This window comes from Primulina tabacum, chromosome 6 (genome assembly GCF_025594145.1).
Source record: "Primulina tabacum isolate GXHZ01 chromosome 6, ASM2559414v2, whole genome shotgun sequence".
Classification (NCBI taxonomy): Eukaryota; Viridiplantae; Streptophyta; class Magnoliopsida; order Lamiales; family Gesneriaceae; genus Primulina; species Primulina tabacum.
Genome location: NC_134555.1, coordinates 9219974 through 9238075, shown reverse-complemented (window position 1 = coordinate 9238075; position 18102 = coordinate 9219974). Strand labels below are relative to the sequence as shown.

At 31.5% G+C, this 18102-nt stretch overlaps 1 protein-coding gene across 4 annotated transcripts; it reads right to left on the bottom strand.

Moving 5' to 3' along the window:
* Positions 1–2294: 2294 nt before the first annotated feature.
* On the bottom strand, positions 2295–8813 carry LOC142549117 (uncharacterized). Of its 4 annotated transcripts, none has more exons than XM_075657892.1 (15): positions 8585–8813; positions 8462–8511; positions 8294–8387; positions 8086–8197; positions 7940–8010; positions 5749–5812; positions 5327–5389; positions 4492–4563; positions 4287–4388; positions 3867–3941; positions 3551–3667; positions 3224–3340; positions 3092–3148; positions 2937–3014; positions 2295–2824 (listed from the first exon to the last, which is right to left on the bottom strand). In XM_075657892.1, exons 1-14 carry the CDS (start codon positions 8734–8736, stop codon positions 2955–2957), a joined length of 1206 nt encoding a protein of 401 aa, XP_075514007.1. In that variant the 5' UTR covers positions 8737–8813; the 3' UTR covers positions 2295–2824; positions 2937–2954. The 4 variants fall into 4 exon arrangements, with proteins under 4 accessions (XP_075514007.1, XP_075514008.1, XP_075514009.1 ...); XM_075657893.1 differs by having other exon boundaries at positions 2295–2745; XM_075657894.1 differs by having other exon boundaries at positions 2295–2670.
* Positions 8814–18102: the final 9289 nt, after the last annotated feature.

Genomic DNA, 18102 nt, shown 5'->3' with positions numbered 1-18102 from the left:
TGATAATATGACTTGATTGGGGTTTGAAAGAAATCTAGACATGCCTGGTTTCGTTTCGAAAGAAAACGAACGAAACGACGACGACGCGGCACGGAGGAGATGGAGCGCTTCTTGTCTACCTTTCTTGCTCTCGATTTTTCTCCCTTTCTCCCTAGCTATTATTCACGTTTTTTCTACTGAAAAGGGGTCTGATTTCACTCTGAATTTTCGAAAAGGAGAGGGGGGGAAAAATGGTTAGGAGGGTGAGGGAAGTGGGTGCAAGATATAAGGAAAGAATCAAGGCCAAGTCTTCTCATTTTTGAATTTTGAATTATGGTTTGATATCAAATGAGTTGGTGGATGCTTCTAGGAGGTAGTGGCCGATTTTTGCTTAATTTCTATTCTAGGATATGTCCATTTATTTAATTAAATTGTGCTCCCAAAAATCCTAGAATTATCCTACTAATTACATGCAAAGAATTGGTCAAAGTTGATGAGTTGGAAAATGAATCTTCTAGCACTAAGGGTGGCCAAAAAAATGCATAATAAAATAAAGGGGAATGTTGATTATCTAGTCAACTAATAATCCTTGAAAGCCTTACTAATCCTTTAAATAATTTAGGGAGCTAACCCCTTAATTTAATAACTTAAATGAGTTCATTTCTTAATCACCTCAAATAATTAAATTAAATCCTCAAACCTCCCTTTCTAACTTAAATGAACTTGGTTGCTAGCTAAATTAACTTCTGGAAATATTTCTCGAATCTTAAATTCTATCTCAAAACTCCAACTCCGGTCCGGCCTCACTGAAAATACTGAAATGCTAAAAATCAATCTACTGAACTGAAATAATGAAATAATTAACTTCAAACAAATGCATTTAAAATAATCATGCAATGAAGTCAATTAAATTTAAAAATCTAGAATTATGCATGGCTTATACGTCTACTGATTTACGGGTTCTACAACTTCAAAGTGCTATCAGCTTAGGTTAGAAGCATAATTCTCTCAGTGTGTGAGAACACTTTCGTGTTGTATTCATAGATCAATTCTCACACACGCACACACAATCACTCACAAATACAGAGAGTTGAGCTTATTGAAAATCTAAGTGAGTCTTGCACAAAGACAATAAACTTGTGTATGTAGTCTTTGACACATAGACGTTAAACAAGTTGGCTGGAGGTGATGCCTTCAGTCTAGGCTAGGAGTTCATATTAGGCAGTAGCATAAGTCGTAAGCTGAGTGGGTTTGTACAAGATATTGTATAAATCAAAGTCTTCTAGTGGATCCTACCTGAGGAGGTAGAAAGGTGACCTAGGAACAGTTGAAGTTTCCGAACATCCATAAACATATCTTGTGTACTTAACTGTTTAACTATCATTTTCAAACTAATTTGATCAGTTCAGCTCTCACCATAATTGTACTGATACATGTAAGAACTGATCCCACTCATTTCATTTATTCAGTACACACAAGAAAAAAGGCTTTCAAATTAAACAGCTTTCTTAACGAAGTATTACTTCGAGTATTTTTCGTTTGGATTAAAATCAAACTCGATTTAATTCATTGGTGTTTACATTCTTATAACACGAGCTATTGAAACTTATGGAGAATATTGTGTTTGATGCAACTTCTCATATGTGAGAACCGATCCTATCAAAATTTGTGGGGTGTTTGTAATTTTACAAGTTACTGGATTTATTTGTTATTTTTCACAAATTTAACATTAATTATAATTATTTTAAAAAAAATATATCAGAGAAGATATATGTGATTATACCTTAAAAATTGAGGATTTTGGCATTTAAAAAATATTGATTTTAGATTACAGTGGCTTATATATTATAAATTGGTTTGAAATATTAAAATGAACTTGCATCTTATTTTAAATATTATGGCCTTACTAATTTATTAAAGATTTATGATAAATACGTTAATTTTGTTTAACCGAATTTTGAATAAAACCAAATTATCAAATTTAGCACAAATAATTAAAAAAAATTAATACCACATTAATGTTTTTTATATCTCTCCTGTAATTTATTATATCTCATCAACATTTTGACGAAATATAAATAAAAAATAAAAAAATTATTGATTATGTTTAAAAAAATTGAATGAATCAAAAAATTTAATGAATCAAAAGATTTAGAATCAAAATAAAAAAACTATTGAAATGAGTGAAAATCAATTTCAATTGTGTCCCAACGTGTCAAACGACTATTTTACTCCTGAGCAATGCTACGATTCTACCCATCACTACGTAAAATTCCTCCTCCACGTGATAGATATTTTTATCATTTTACTCTTCATGAAAGAAAAAAAAGTGTACATGCATAAAGATGCTAGTATACACATATACAAGTACGTATGCCTGGCTAATTAGCTAGATTTGGAGTTGATTTTACAGGCTACATGACACTTCTCTAGTAATTGCTCAAAATCGTGTTCATCACAAGGAATCCTTAATCCCCCTTCCTGCTCGTATCCAAATTCTTCGGCTGACGTTTCCATCAACATCCTGAAATCGGACACAGTCAGGAATCTCATCGGGACAAGGAATCTGCGTTGCTCCGAACCGACGTATACCAACACCAATCCATTAGGAATCTTATTTTTGTGCTTTCCACCTCTGCCATTGTTCGAGAGTAGTTGATCATCACCAATTAAAGAGTGCTTCTCCTGGTACTGCATCAAAGAAGTTACGGTTTTGTTGCGCTTGGCCCATTTTCAATCAGATGGCACACCAAGTTCTTTATTATCCTTGAATTCATGACAAAACCAGAACCAGATTGATCCAAACCCATCAATTTGTTCCTCATCATGAAACAACTAAAGAATCCTGAAGGGTAATAAAATACATTTGGTAGCCAAACAAGCACAACTTGTCGACTGTATTGATTGCTACCACTGATTGTTAATTTTCTATTCGAAGTTGTTTTTATATTTCATACCTCATAGCAAATGGCTGGTCATCGTCGTGCATATTTGTCTACCAGCACCTTTGCTTCAGCAGGTGCGAAGAATCGTGCCTGCACATACATTTGATTTATAATGAAAGAGTCGATTGAAGAATTAGGTTCTAAAATGGGACATTTTTCGTGGTCACCTGTATGAACATCCTTTCTGCATCACCTGTGCTCCCATTCTGTTTTAACACTATTCCCTACAGAAATCAAGATTCAAAAGTCATGCAAGCCTGTTGCTTTAAAAATAACTTTATTTTGTTGCTCAAATCAACCTTGGCTAAGTAACCCCTGAAATCATCAGGGTGGTTAGTAATGAGTTGATCATAAACAGACACCGCATCACTGATGTGACCCCAATCTGCGTAGGCTTTCCCGAGAAGCAAGTCCACCTTAGAATTTAGAAATACAGAACACTTGACTTAATTCACCACACCTATATGCTAAATCTAATGCTTTATCTGAACATAAATCACATCAACATCTTTTTCCAAATTGGTTAGTTGCCACCTCAAAGGAATAAAGTGTGCATTGCGACATTTTTTTGAACTGTACCAGCTGTATATGCCAAAAATTGTATATTTAAAAGCTGGACAACTCACTTGAATGGGATCCACACCAGAACTTGTCCCAGTTGTGCTGCGGACAGTCATATCATTATTATCACTGGACTTTTCTTTATCGAGCTGCCCACGAGTTGCCAGGAGGAGTTGAACAGCCTACAAATGAACCACATACACTGGCGATAAATGATAAGCAATCGCATTGCTATACTAACCCAAAAGATTCAATATCGAAACCGGGCTATGCATAATTTTTTGCTTGAGTTGTATCTATGAAATTTGAAATATCTAAGATTAAATTTCAGCACTCATGCTGATGAACAACCCTCCATTAAGAGATAAATTTTTTAACAACCTGATCAGGTTTCTTGGCAGCAAGCAATGCATTTGTAAGACCGCGAAGGACTTCAAAATCAGAACTCTTCGATGTCTGCAGGAAACTAAAGGACAGGTATTCAGAAATGGAGTCATATCACCTTAACTACCAGTTCTCCTGAACCCTCAGGAAAACATGTGAAGGACTACTTTTTTTGCTTGTTTGTACAAGAGATAAGTGGTGACAAGAATATAGATACATGAAGGTCAACCTCATGCAGCAATTGCTTAGAAGTTACAAAACAATTGTCTATTTTATTAGGCTGATTTTAACTTGCGAGGCAAATCAAGTAAGGGAAACATTAGTGCCCATTTTTAACATATATTGAACTACGAGTCCAAGTTACACCAGGGACAGTGTTTTCACATATCGTATGCCCACAATTCTAATATATCTAACCATGTAGGCACTTCTGTATGCTTTAGCGCTTCCTTCATAGTCTTGGATCGCATATTTGACTTCACCAAGCAAACGGAAAACATCAGGATCATTTTCTTTTTTCTGCATATCAAAGTAGGTCAATTAACAGAAGGCCCAGCATCAGATATTTATAATCTGCAGATGTTTGTAAAGGTATCAAAATTAATAGCAATATATAGCAAACCTCACTCAATTTTTCAAGCAATGTTGCAGCTCTTTTATAGTCTCTCATTTCTGCCAAGGTCACTGCAGCTCCCTGTATGTATGCTTGAATCAATTTGAAAGGGTTTAACATGGTCAACATCAAGCTTAAACCATAAATTAGAGCTTTTTCCTGGTGCAGTTTAGGTCTTGACATCTCTTTCTTCATTTATTTAAACTAATATGTTTAAAAAGCTACCATAAGAATTGTCTGAGGTGGTTTACCACACTACTCAAGTAATGCTTCGTAACATGACCATCAAAAGAGACTGGAATCGTGGCCCAGGTGCAGAATTTATGAGCATAAAAGGCTTGCAAAAAACCAGGCAGGCATCGCTCGGTAAGAATCTCAACATACCATAGTTATGACCACTTCTACACTTTGTCCAAAACTATCTTATTATAGAGTTGAGCAGCACAAATGCTTCCCTGGAGTTTTCAAATAGCTAACACCTAAATATTGTATAGGACCAAGCTATGGAAAATCTACATGCATATCCCATTGGCAATCCAATTACACTAGAGAAAGTAAGTGTCTAAACTGCACACTTGATCACCAAGGAACCATCAAATGTGAACCAGTACAGGGATGACTTCACCAGAATCAGCGTTTGACAATCTCAATAATGCACGGGTAGCAAAGAATTATATCGGAAGAAACAAGAATATGACCTGCACATTTGCACATTATTTTTTCTTGGACAAAATAGTTTACTAATTATGTAATCACTGATTTCAATTTTCGTCAATGACTATCAAAGCTGTTACAGCATAATATCAAGATATAAAATATAATCTCACATGACATTACTACTCACTTCAAGCGCAGTTGAATCCTCAGGGGATACAGCAAGTGCCTGTTCAAATTTCTTCAGCCTCTCCTGCACAACATCAGAATACCTTATCGTTAAAAACTCTAGGACTGACAGAGACGGAAAGGGGAAAAAATAGTTGAAGGGTCTTCTAAACAGTAAAATTGACACAGATAAAGCAAGAAACATAATAATTAAATCAAGTGAAAACTATACAGGCCTGGAAAAGATATAGATACACCAAGTAACGTTGCATAGATTTGACTTGACTGAATACAGCATGCACAAGAAAAATTTAAACAGTGTATGCTTTAAGAGCTATTAGGATTTTATAAGTTAGCAATTACAAAGGAAGCCGTACATATAAATGAAACTTTAAAATTATAATCTTCGAACATTGCTAAAAAATACAAGAATGTCATGCTAACCTCCAAATTTGCTCTCTCTTCTTTCGAAATTTCTTCATCAGCTATGTCAGCCTCCTTTGTAATGCTGCAATGCAATTTCAATTTGTACATCAGAAAGTTGCAGACGGTAGAACTTTCACATTAAAAGTCTAAATATGCTGACAATTAAAGAGTTCAAGCTTTGCCAAATGTACAGATAATAGATTTTCAATTATTAGTTTGATTCGAAGCTTTTGATCTAGTGTAGATTATAGGAATACATAGAGATGTAAACGAACCAAGCCAGACCGAATAGTATTAGGCTGGAGCTCGAGCTTGGCTCATTTAACATATATATATATATATGCTCGAGTTTGGCTCCTTAAGCGAGCTTGTTAAAGATAGAATCGAGCTTGATTCGGGCATACAATATAATGTATATCAATAAACCAAGACAAAAAAAAATGTAAATTCATTCATAATAAGCAAAACGAAAAACCTAAATAAAGTTTTTTTAGGTACTAAAACCGAACCGAGAAATCGATGCCAAAAAATATTTTTTTTTTATTTAGCTTGGTTTTTGAGGTTATATCCAAATAATGAACATTCCAAATCTAATTTTTATTTCCGTATTTTTGTTCAAGAAAATTTTAAAAATAATGAATAAATTGGTTCAGTTTGTTTTTAGCACTTTTAACTATTTTTATTTATATTGGATAATTTTAATTTTAATTACCAAAATAACCATTCATTGTATATGATTCTAATTTTTTTTGTATATTTTAAATTGAATTTCCATTTCATCATAAATAAAAATATAAGTACTATCCTAGTAGTTGAGTTTTAATACATTAACAAGTTTCATTTAGATAATTTCATTTAACTAAAAGTATAAAATATCATTCATCATGTATAGTCATAATATAAGTACGATCCTAGAATTTAGATTTTAGTTTTATTATCGATATAAATTCATGATACTCTATTTAAAATATTATATTCTAAAATATCTTAGTTGTAGCAAATTTATCAATTTCAATTAATTTACTGTAAATGGTTCACAAATCGTAATAAGATTTGGTTTTAAAATTTATTTCATATTTGATTAATGATAAGCCCAATTTTATTACTTTAAACTTATAAAGTCATATTATTATTCTATGAATTCTATTAATGATATATAATTCTTTAATTATATTTTCTAGATACGCCAATGGCAATACAATTTTAAGATTTGGACCTTACTTTATTTATTTATTATGCTAGTTCTTGAAAGAATGTTTCAGTATGGTATATACAATTTTATTCAAATTTGCAATCGGCTTAGTATTGCAAGTTCATATTATTTTAATGTGTTCAATCCTTTTAAATGAATTAGTACGTATATTTTGTTTAGTTTTATTTATTGATCATGATGCTAGTTTTTTAAATAATATTTTAGTACAATAATTTGTAAATTTACTCACCGTGCATATTGCGCAGTAATGTAAATTTTTTGAGAGAAAAAAGAATAAGTTGATTTATTTATGTTATGTATCTTATTTATTGTGTTTTCAAGAGTATTTAGTATAATGATCTGCAAATTAAATTCAAAAATGCAATTGTGGCTAAAAGATGTAAATTCATCTTTCTTTCAACAAGGTCTTGTGTTCAAATATTCAAATCCTTCTCAAATATTCAAATCCTTCCAAATGCATTACTACTAATATTTTTATTTGTCAACTCAACAAATGATCTAAGCTCGAGCTCATGAGCATATTCATGAATATGTAGACGAGCCAAGCTCGAACCAGATAAACGAGCTTGAGCTTGCGAGCCATATGAACGAACATGTTCGGGAACAATAAACGAGCCGAGCTCGCGAGCCACATAAACGAGCCGAGCTCGAGCTCGCGAATAGGCTCGTGAGCAGAATATCCTTATGCTCGAGCTCAGCTCGATAGATCAACGAACGATCTTGAACGAGCTTTTTACCGAGCACTCCGAATAGTTCGCGAGTGATTTGGTTCGTTTACATCTCTAATAATACACCCGGAAGTAAGGGCAATTGGTTCAAAAGCCCTCAAAATCTCCGTCTTGTTAGGCATTTGTATAGAACAGGCAATCATTCCTCTGATTGCAACACCCGGTCCACAGCATGACATCAAATATTCTTGAAAATTCTGAGACAACTAAATTTCAGGAGCTTATCCCTCCTGCATGTGCCAACGACATTAGCCTGTGAAATACATACCTTCCAGAAGGAAGAAAGTCTCCAAGTGTAAATACCAACCCAAACACGAGGACAGCAACTCCAACGCCAATCTACCATAAAGCATTGAATCTGCAATCACTCATCAACCCGGAAGCATAAGCAAGTACTGCTAATCATGATATTACCTTAGTTCCCAGTCCCACCGAGTCTGTGCCACTAGTAGTCTGAGTGGGAGCATCATAATCAATTGCCCCATATTGCTTCTCCTCCTCTGCCTTTTTCTGCGCAAGTGCCGACCTTACCAGGCGACAGGAGTTTATAGTCACCGTAATAACTTAACCAAATCAAAGTCGTATCTTTTCAAGTGTCTGCAAAGCTAGAATGAAAAATTACTTTCTAACTTGTTCTAGGCGTTGTTGGAACTCCAGATCCTCGGGAGAAGTGTACTTAATTTTGCCACCAGTTGAAGAACTTAAACCCGGAGCTTCTGCAACAAATATCATAAAAAGCCAATTTCTTTAAACAGTATAGAAAGCAGGAACAACGTTACTGCGAACTTACGGTAAGGTGATGCGGTCGAAGATTGCTGAGATGAAGATGATTTCCCTTCCCTGCAAAACAAAAACATTAGCATAATAAATATGTTAAATGAAAAGACAAAAGACATGACAATTGGTGCTGAACTTTTTGTCGGTCTTTCTGGAGTTGGACCCAAAGCCGCGATTTGGGGTGGAGGAGTCGGCGCATTTGATACAGAGCCGCCACCGGGGACGGGTGGGTTGAGTTGCTTCGGTACGGTAGAGATAGGGAAGGGGGAGGCGAAATGGAGTCGCCATTGCTATTCTTTTCGGTTTCCTCAGCCACGCTTCGATTGGGGACTAATCTCAAGTTTATCTTTGGGATAATTCATTGTTCAGTCCAAATTGTTTTCATCCATTTCTATTTTCGTCTTTAAATTTTTAGTGTACCAATTATATTCTTCATATTTTCTATTTTAACTCAATTACTATCGATTTATTTCAATAACACATCATGCTTATGTAAAACAAAAAAATCTAATACTTTTTCTACCAAAATGTCTACGGATCGTGTACATCAGATTTTACGGACTGCTCCTCACAACCTAATTATACAGTCGCAACTGATGGTTCCTGACGTCAATTCCTTCAGCAAAACCTAACACTATTTTATTTTGTTTCTTACATCAAGGTGTATAGTCGTGGATTTATTTCGAAAATAATACATGAGATGGATAAAAACTTATACATTTTTTTATTCAGATATACTAAATATTACTACAATAGTCACTTCATATAGTAGGAGATAACTAGTTAGCTATTTATGGTAGTTAGAAATACAATACAGATAAGCTGAAAATATTACAATGATTTATTTGAATAAAAAATTGTTAGGATTACCGATGCCCCCAACTTCCTTAAAGCCCTACTCGGATTTCAAATTGGACTTCGGACTTGTAGATAATTTTTGAATTATTGCTTGCTGGTTGGTGCGAAATCGTCTCGTATGGGTGGTTTGGTGGTCCTATCTTCAACTAGTTGATGGTCTATTATTTCATTAATTAGTAGACCTGCTTTTTTGTGGTGATGATTCACATATCACCTTTTTCTTTTATTTTTGTCGAAGAATCTTGTTAGAATCGATTTGATGGGTCAAAATGTTTAGAAGGAGGGGGTTGAATAAATACTTTAAGATTTTTTACTCTTTTCAAAATATGAATCAGCTTAGCGATAGATTGAATTCAATAATTTTGTTGTCGATATCAGTCAGTTAACAAGTTTGAAGTGTGAAAATAAACTAACTGATAGATTGAATACTCAAATAATAAATGAACTACTGAACACAAAGATTTTTATGGATGTTCGGAGACTTCAAACGCTCCTACGTCACCCATTCTATCACAAGGATAGGTTTTATTTAAAAGACTTTGATTGATTACAGAAACTGTAATAACTCACTTCAGTTTGGACTTAAACACTGCCAAACTTAAACTCTTTAGTTTCTTACAACTTATCAGTACACAAACTGATTATTATCAAAAAGTCGAATATTTCAATGTAAAGTGCTAGTGATTTTGCTCAAATGATAGCCTGAATGCTATGAATATATCTATGAAGAGTGATCTTTTTGTAAATATCGTAACTGATCTTGCATAACTGATCTTTCATTTGTTCTCTCTTTCAAGAATTCTCAATTCAAAAAATCAAATCAGCTTCCCCTGAACTCCTAAGCTATTTATAAGCTTAACTTCCAACGGTAACATTTAATTCATTAATTAATACATCCGTTGATTCGTCATTTCTGTGTGTGTCAACATTCTTCTGGCAATAGTACGATGTTTCAGTCTGCTGTGCGGCACTCCTTCTGTTAGTTGCAGTCTACTTAGTATGATTTGTTGGTTTAAAGCTGGTTTAACTGATGACGTGTCAAACTGACTATTCGACTGATCAATTGAACTGACTTAAGGCTTCCAGTTCAGTTCCAACTGATATTTTAGTTGTCTTATCATATTCAGTTAGCTTTGTTCAGTGCGATTGCATCCGATCATGAAACTTTCACTACTCGTTTTTCTTAAAAAGTACTAGAAATTTTTTCTTTAAAATATATTCTCGGCCCTATATATATAAATACCAATTTTTGCAACTTTTTTAAAATAAATTTACCAATTAACCATTTAAAAATCCAAAAGAACATAAATCCAAAGTAAAATCGTAAATCGTCTTCAAACCTAAACTAGCAATAGTTCAAAATATCTTAACTCATAGTCCTCTCCAAAATCTCTCGAAAATCATATAAATCATAAATTGTAACGTCCCAAATTCGACGACTGTCCTCACTGTACCAAGACGAGTCTTTCCAGCGTGCTTATGTCCTCACTCACACGCACCCTAGGAAACTTCCAAGGAGGTCACCCATCCCTAAATTGCCACAAGTCAAGCACGCTTAACTTTGTAGTTCTTATGTGATGAGCTACCGAAAAAAAGATGCACCTTCGTGATATGAGTAGTACCAATCAAATCATTTAAGCCCTCTTCAACGGTACAGTCCATTACATTGAACAGTCTCGGAATCCCTCTCATTCTGGTGTGGGATCGGTTCATTCATGTTCCCTCCACCTAGAAGCATGCCAGGAGCCGCTCATTGTCCGTGCAACCTCATGGCACTGGCGATCACCCCCCCGCCCTCTTCGACCCCGGGCCTCACATGAATAAAATCTCAAAGTACTAAATAATTCATAATCGTAATTACAAACTTAATGTATGGAAACTGACGACGGTCCCCGGGTTATGTGCATCTTCAACGCAGCTAGTTCAACCATCAAGACCTCCTTCATATTCATGCTCACCTGCATCGATCACACCTAGTTAGTCTATTGACTCAGCAAAACTTAACCATGATAACAAGTAATACATATATATATCCACATGCAATAGTGAAAACACTTTTACTTAAAATAACTTTTCATATACATGCATAGCTTAAAACACTTTAGTTTCTCTTGAGTGTTTTTTGCCTAAGAAGGTCTGGGTAGTAAGTCCTAACGTTAAGGCTGTAAAACTATAGAATTGCTTAGGGTTGTAGAGAGAAATTAAAAATCGAAACACAAATTTTAATAAAATGAATTCAATTTTCTGTAGATCTACTTCTCTTAACTCTGTTACTTCAACTTCTTATGAGAATAGAAGGATAATAAATACTGAAGAAATAGTCATAGAAGATTTTGATAAATCAATTGATAACTGGGAAATTCCTAAAGTAAATAAAGATCAAATCTATAAAACTTCAAGGTATCAATTTTTCAAAACTGATTTTACAATCAAAACAGAAGAAAGAGATATTCAACTTACAAAACCATTTGAAACAATAAATTTATTTTCCCAAAATTCTTTACAAAAACATAGAGAAAAGAATTATAAATACCTTCATATTGGATTAGTGCAAGTTGGGATAAAACCTTTAACAAAAGAATGATTAAATACCTCTATTCTTGCTATTTTAAGAGATGCTAGATTCACAAACTTTGAAGACTCCTTGTTAAGTTCTGTTGAATCCAGTCTGTGTACGGGACCAATTTCTTTTGATTGCTATCCAAATTTTTCAGTCTCCTTAAATGATAAAAATATTTTAAAATCTTTAGTTCTACAAGTTAAAACTCATAATTATAATATGCTTCAAGGTTCAATTCCCGTAGCCTTAATTTTTAAAGTACATTATAAAGCCATGATTTCTGTTTTTGCGACAAAAGTAAAATTTCATAGTAAAAAAGGAGAAACTCTTTTATTACAAACAGATTTAAGAAAATCTAATACAGTAATTCCTAAACCGATTCAATGGAAAGATATAACACTTCCAGAAGAATGGATTTTAGAAGGTATTGTCAAAACAGAATTTATAGAACAAGAAGAACCCAACACCCAATTAAAAGAAATAACTCAATATTTAGATGGAAGAGTTAAAATTTCTTTTGATAGAACAAGTAGTCATAACAGTAGATCTGAAGATTCTTCAACTTCAGATACTATAGATTTAGGAAGAATATCACAAATAAACTCTCCTTATAAAACCCAACCTAGATATTCTACTTCAGTTATACCCAATTCTGTAATAAGAAATGTAGATTATACCTCAAAAATACCTAGACCTATATATACCAAAAATAGGATATGAAGACAATTGAATATTCCAGAACAACAATTTGAATCAGAACAAGATCCAACTAGTCCAACTTTTTCCTCAATAACAGAAAATATAATTAATGAACTAAATGTTATAGAAAAAGAATTCCAAATAGATAAAAACTTTCTACATAAAGATTTTTATGATATACATAATAAAGCAAAAAGATTATGATTTTTTGAAAATTTTATGAATACCAGAAAAGATATTCAAGAAAAATTCTATGAATTTATAAATAAATATAAAATTCACATTTTATTCTTCGATTGGTTTGAAATATACTCCTCTCAAAATTCTTTAGAATAACCATTTTCAAACTATGTAAATCCTATTACAATGAGAAATAAATCACCAGAATGGGAAACCATTACTGATTCTAGAAAAATTCAATCTAATCATCCTCCTTTACAAGGAATTAAAATACTGGTACAAAATCAACAAATTGAAGCAATTCCTATAAAAAAATCCAGGAGATAATGATAAAATTAATATAAAAAACATCATAATACAAAATAATTTCACAAATACAAATTTAAATACCATAGGAAAACAACTAGATCGGATAGAAAAACAAATACAAAAACAACCAACAACTAAAATAGATACCTCTAATACAGATAGTAAACTCAAAAACCCAATTTTTAAACCATACCAAATAATTGAACATAGTGTTAAAAATATCAAAGAGAATAATTTTGAATTTATAAAAATAATACAAGATAAATTAAGTAAAATGGCAACAACAGCTAGTAGCTCAAATCAACCCATAGATCAAACTGCTCCTGAAACACCAACCTCTAATCTTAGAATAAATACCTTAAATCATGATTCAGATATTAGTGAAGCTTTAGAACAATTCCAAAATCCTACAAATAAAATCAATAAAATGGATTGGAATCAATCTTCACAAAAGTTATAAATTATTCATGCTCCAGATTTAGGAATAATAAAACCCATAACACAATCTCGTTTTAATGCTTCTTCCTTTTATGATTGGAACATAGATGGAATGACTGAATATAATATTCTTAGTATTTTACAACAAATGACTATGGCAGCAAATGCTTATAAAACTCAAACAAATACACAAGATAGAACCATAGCCGAACTCTTTATAGCTGGTTTTTCTGGTCAAATTAAGGGTTGATGGGACTATTATCTTACAAATCAACAACAAGAAAAAATTCTAAATTCTATAAAAACTGATGAAGATGGGATACCAATTTTAGATCAAGATGAAAATCCCCAACAAGATGTTGTAGCTACTTTAATCCTAACAATCTCTTTACATTTTATAGGTGATCCTTCACATTTAAAAGATAAAAATGCTGAATTATTATCAAATCTTAAATGTAAAAAATTAAGTGATTTTCAATGGTATAAAAATACTTTTCTAACCAGAGTCATGCTTAGGGAAGACTCTAATCAACCATTTTGGAAAGAAAAATTCCTAGCAGGATTACCAACTCTTTTAGGAGAAAAGGTTAGAAATAAAATTAGGGAATCATGTGGAAAACAAATAATTCCTTATAATGAATTTACTTATGGTCAATTAATTAGTCTAACTCAACAAGAAGGTTTAAAAATATGTTAAGATCTAAAATTACAAAAACATTTAAAATGGGAAATGAAAAGAACGAAACAAGAATTAGGAACTTTCTGTCAACAATTCGATATAAATCCTAATAAACCTTCTCCTTCTAAATGCCTAGGAAACTGTAGTGAATCTAATGAAAAACCATATAGAAAAAATATTAAATACAATAAGAAAAATTTTAAATCAAAAGAAGAATTTTATAAGAAACCTTATAAGAAATTTAAAAATTTCAAACAATATCCTAAAAAATCATTTAAAGATATTGAATGTTATAAATGTCATAAAAAAGGACATACTGCTAATTATTGTAGATTGAATAAACAGTTAAATGAATTAGAATTAAATGAAGAAATATTAAATAAAATTTCTAATCTTTTAATTGATTCTTCTGAGTCAGAATTAGAAAATTTTTCTTCTAAAGATGAAAATGAATCTTTACAAATAGATGAATTAATTACATCTAGTAATGAATCTGAAAAACAAATTAACATGCTTTCTAAAGATCAACAATTCCTTCTTGATATTCTAAAAGACATAAATGATCCCAATATTCAAAAAGAATATCTTGATAAAATTTTAAAATCTCTCAAAGAAAATAAAGAAGAAAAAACAGAAATAAAATATACTACTTTACCAAATACTTCTAAAAATACTTACGACCTAACCAATATTTTAGAAAAAAGAAATAAAACAAAAAATAAAGAGATAACAATCCAAGATTTACAAAAAGATATAAAAGAAATAAAATTAGAACTAAAAGAATTAAAAGAAAAACAAAAACAAGATTCTGAAATAATCAAAGGAATATTAGATAATATTAATATTGAAAATTCCGAAAAATCTGAAGATAATGAAATTAAAAACATTCAAAACCTTGAGAAAATTCCAGAAGACTTTCTTTTTGTATTAAGAGAAATAACCTCTAGAAAATACATACTAAAAATAAATCTGGTATTTTCTGAAAATTTTAAAATTAGTACAATAGCGCTTTTTGATACTGGTGCTGATTTAAATTTTATAAAATCAGGGATAGTACCTAAAAATTTTCAAGAAAAAACTAATGAAAAACTTTCGGCTGCTAACAATTATAAATTAAATGTTAATTCAAAAACAGAAGCATCAATTTTAAACAATGAAGTTTTTATTAAAACTACATTTATTTTAGTTAATGACATACATCATACTGTAATTCTAGGAACACCCTTTATAGAATTAATTACTCCATATAAAGTAAATAATAATTCTATCTCTTTTAAATTTAATTATAAAAAATTAGATTTTGAATTCTTAGAAAAACCTCGTACAAAAAATCTCAATTTAATAAAAACATATTCTATATATGAAAATAGTATTAATGCACTAATTCAAGGAAAAAATTTTCAAAATAATATTTCTCTAAAAAGAATAAAAACTTATGGGGATTATGAAAGAATTCTAACAAATTTATTTGATCCATGCAGGAAAATGGCGTCATCAAGCAAAATTAATTATTTCCAACAGAAATCCCCCACAGAATTAATTTCTTTTGGAGATATCAATCTCCCTGTTTATCCTCAAAACTCACAAAAATGTTTCAGGACTTCTAAACCTTTTCATCTAGAAAAATCCCAAAAAACTTTATTAAATTCAATATGGAACGTCCAACCAAACGATTCCAATCAAAAAGTCATAGTCTTAAACGCCTTGGCCTATTATTTCAATCAAATAAATCTTTCTTCCCAATCAGCACATGAAGCTGATTCAGAAACCATATTATATTACGTTGTTTACCAAGGGAAGGTGACAGGAATCTACAACCATTGGACCCGAGTGGTTGAAGTTATTAAAAATGAACAAAATTCTTTTTATAAAAGTTTTAAAACCCTTCCTGAAGCTCTAGAATCAGCCAACCGTTTTATTGGTCCAAAATACTTTATTGATTATCCAGTCCGAAAAGATATAAATACCCAAAAGAGTTATGGTAAACAAATAGCCAATGAAAATAATTTTCCAAAAAAGAGTTTTTATGAAATTCCTAAAAAAGATTTAAAAACTGATTTTCAATTTTGTAATCATTGCGAGACGATGGTAAAAAATTTTAAAAGACTAAATGATTCGAAATCATTAATGTCTAATAAAATAAAGGAATTGACGAAAAAATTACAAAAAACAGAAGCAGCCTTTAAGGCAAACCTTATAAACTTGGACCTTCTTAAAAAGATTCAAGATTTTGAAATAGACAAACCCAGTCTATTAGACAGACCTAGTCTATTTAATTCTAGCCAAATACTGAGCCCAACAAGATTTTTTTTTAGACCACTTACAGAATTAAGCATATTACCTACCTAAATAAATGACATTATTTTCTCAAAAGCCAAAGAAAATTTCTACAAAAAATTCCAAATGATCCAAGAAATTCTTTTCTTAAAACCTGATGGCATAAAAATTATTCCTTTAAAAGGAATAAATGAACATATCAAACATAAAATTGATTGTGAAAAAGAAACTTTAGACATAGACAATTGTTCTTGTCAACTTCCATTCTACATCATTTCTACCCAAATACACTTTTCATCATTTAGAGATTTTTTCTTTCAGTTTAATAATAAGGAAGAAAGAATAAGTATAAATTCCTTATTAGATTTAGGATTAGTTTCCGAAATCATCATTACAGATAAAGATAACATAGACAGTCTCAACAGTGTTGCCCTTAAAAGTGCAATCCAATATATCTTTGATACCGACAATAATGAAGTAAAATTAGAAATAAGATCAACATGTCCAGAATGGATTAGAACAGATTTAGAACCAGCAGTTCACAGAATTTGGGTCAAGCCCTTTTTTAAATGGCAAAGACAAGAAGCGGAACCCAAAATCCATCATCCAGCCATTTGCAGTACTACAATCCAAAAACAAATAAAACATCAGAGATTACAGACATTAGCCTTCAAGCATAAATTCATCGAAAAAAGAAACGAAGAGTACAGATTATATTTTATGAACCAGATTTACAAAATCTACATATTGAGCTCATCACCATGCGTTGATCATTTTCCAGATTTTTATACAGATGCTCCCAAAACTTTTTACTTTTATACTAGAATGTACAACAGATTCTTGGAAGAATTAGAAGACCAGAAAATAGAAGAAATCTTCTACTCCTCAGAAGAAGATATTATCCTTGAAGATTTACTCGATGAAGAAGGAATGCACAATTTAGACACATGATTTTTATTGAATTGTAATTTTTGTATTTTAATTGTAAAATTTGTACTAAAAATATATATATATATATATGTGTGTGTGTGTGTGTGAAAAATGACATCAAAATGATGCAAGCATGACAAGGACAAATACTATTTAAGATTTCGAAAATACCCTTGAAGATGTCCATAAAAAGAAGACAAGGCCTCCAAGGAAATGCAAGTTTTTTGATACCAAGTTTTGATTCCCACTTTCTCTTTCCTTCTTCTCTCTTCTCTTTCTTACTTTTCCTACTTTCTCCACTCACATTCAAGGTGTTCTTACCCTTCAAGCTTTATGTTCTTGAAGAATTTGTAAATCCTTTGAAGATTTATATTGAAATTCTTATTTTGATGCCAAGGTGTGTTTTATCTATGTGTTAAATACTTGTATATATATTATATATTATATATTATATGGCCGGTTAAACCGCCTAAATATATATAAATACCTATATATTATATATATATATATATATATATATATATATATATATCTTTGAAGATTTTGTGGTGTTCTTTGCAAAAGTAAGCTCTACATACAATCCTTTAAAGATTGTATGCAATCAGAAACTGGAGGAACCTCAAATCTTTAAAGATCTTTAAATTCCTGCATTTAAATTCTTGTATTTAAATTCCTGTCTTTAAATTCCGCATTTATATATATATTATTATACATATTATATGGC

Coding starts and splice junctions, on each gene's coding strand:
- LOC142549117 (XM_075657892.1), bottom strand. CDS start 8,736: ATGGCGACTCCATTTCGCCTCCCCCTTCCCTATCTCTACCGTACCGAA. Junction 8,011..8,085: donor CGGTGGGACTGGGAACTAAG/GTAATATCATGA, acceptor GCTTTATGGTAG/ATTGGCGTTGGAGTTGCTGT. Junction 3,942..4,286: donor CATACAGAAGTGCCTACATG/GTTAGATATATT, acceptor AGTTTCCTGCAG/ACATCGAAGAGTTCTGATTT.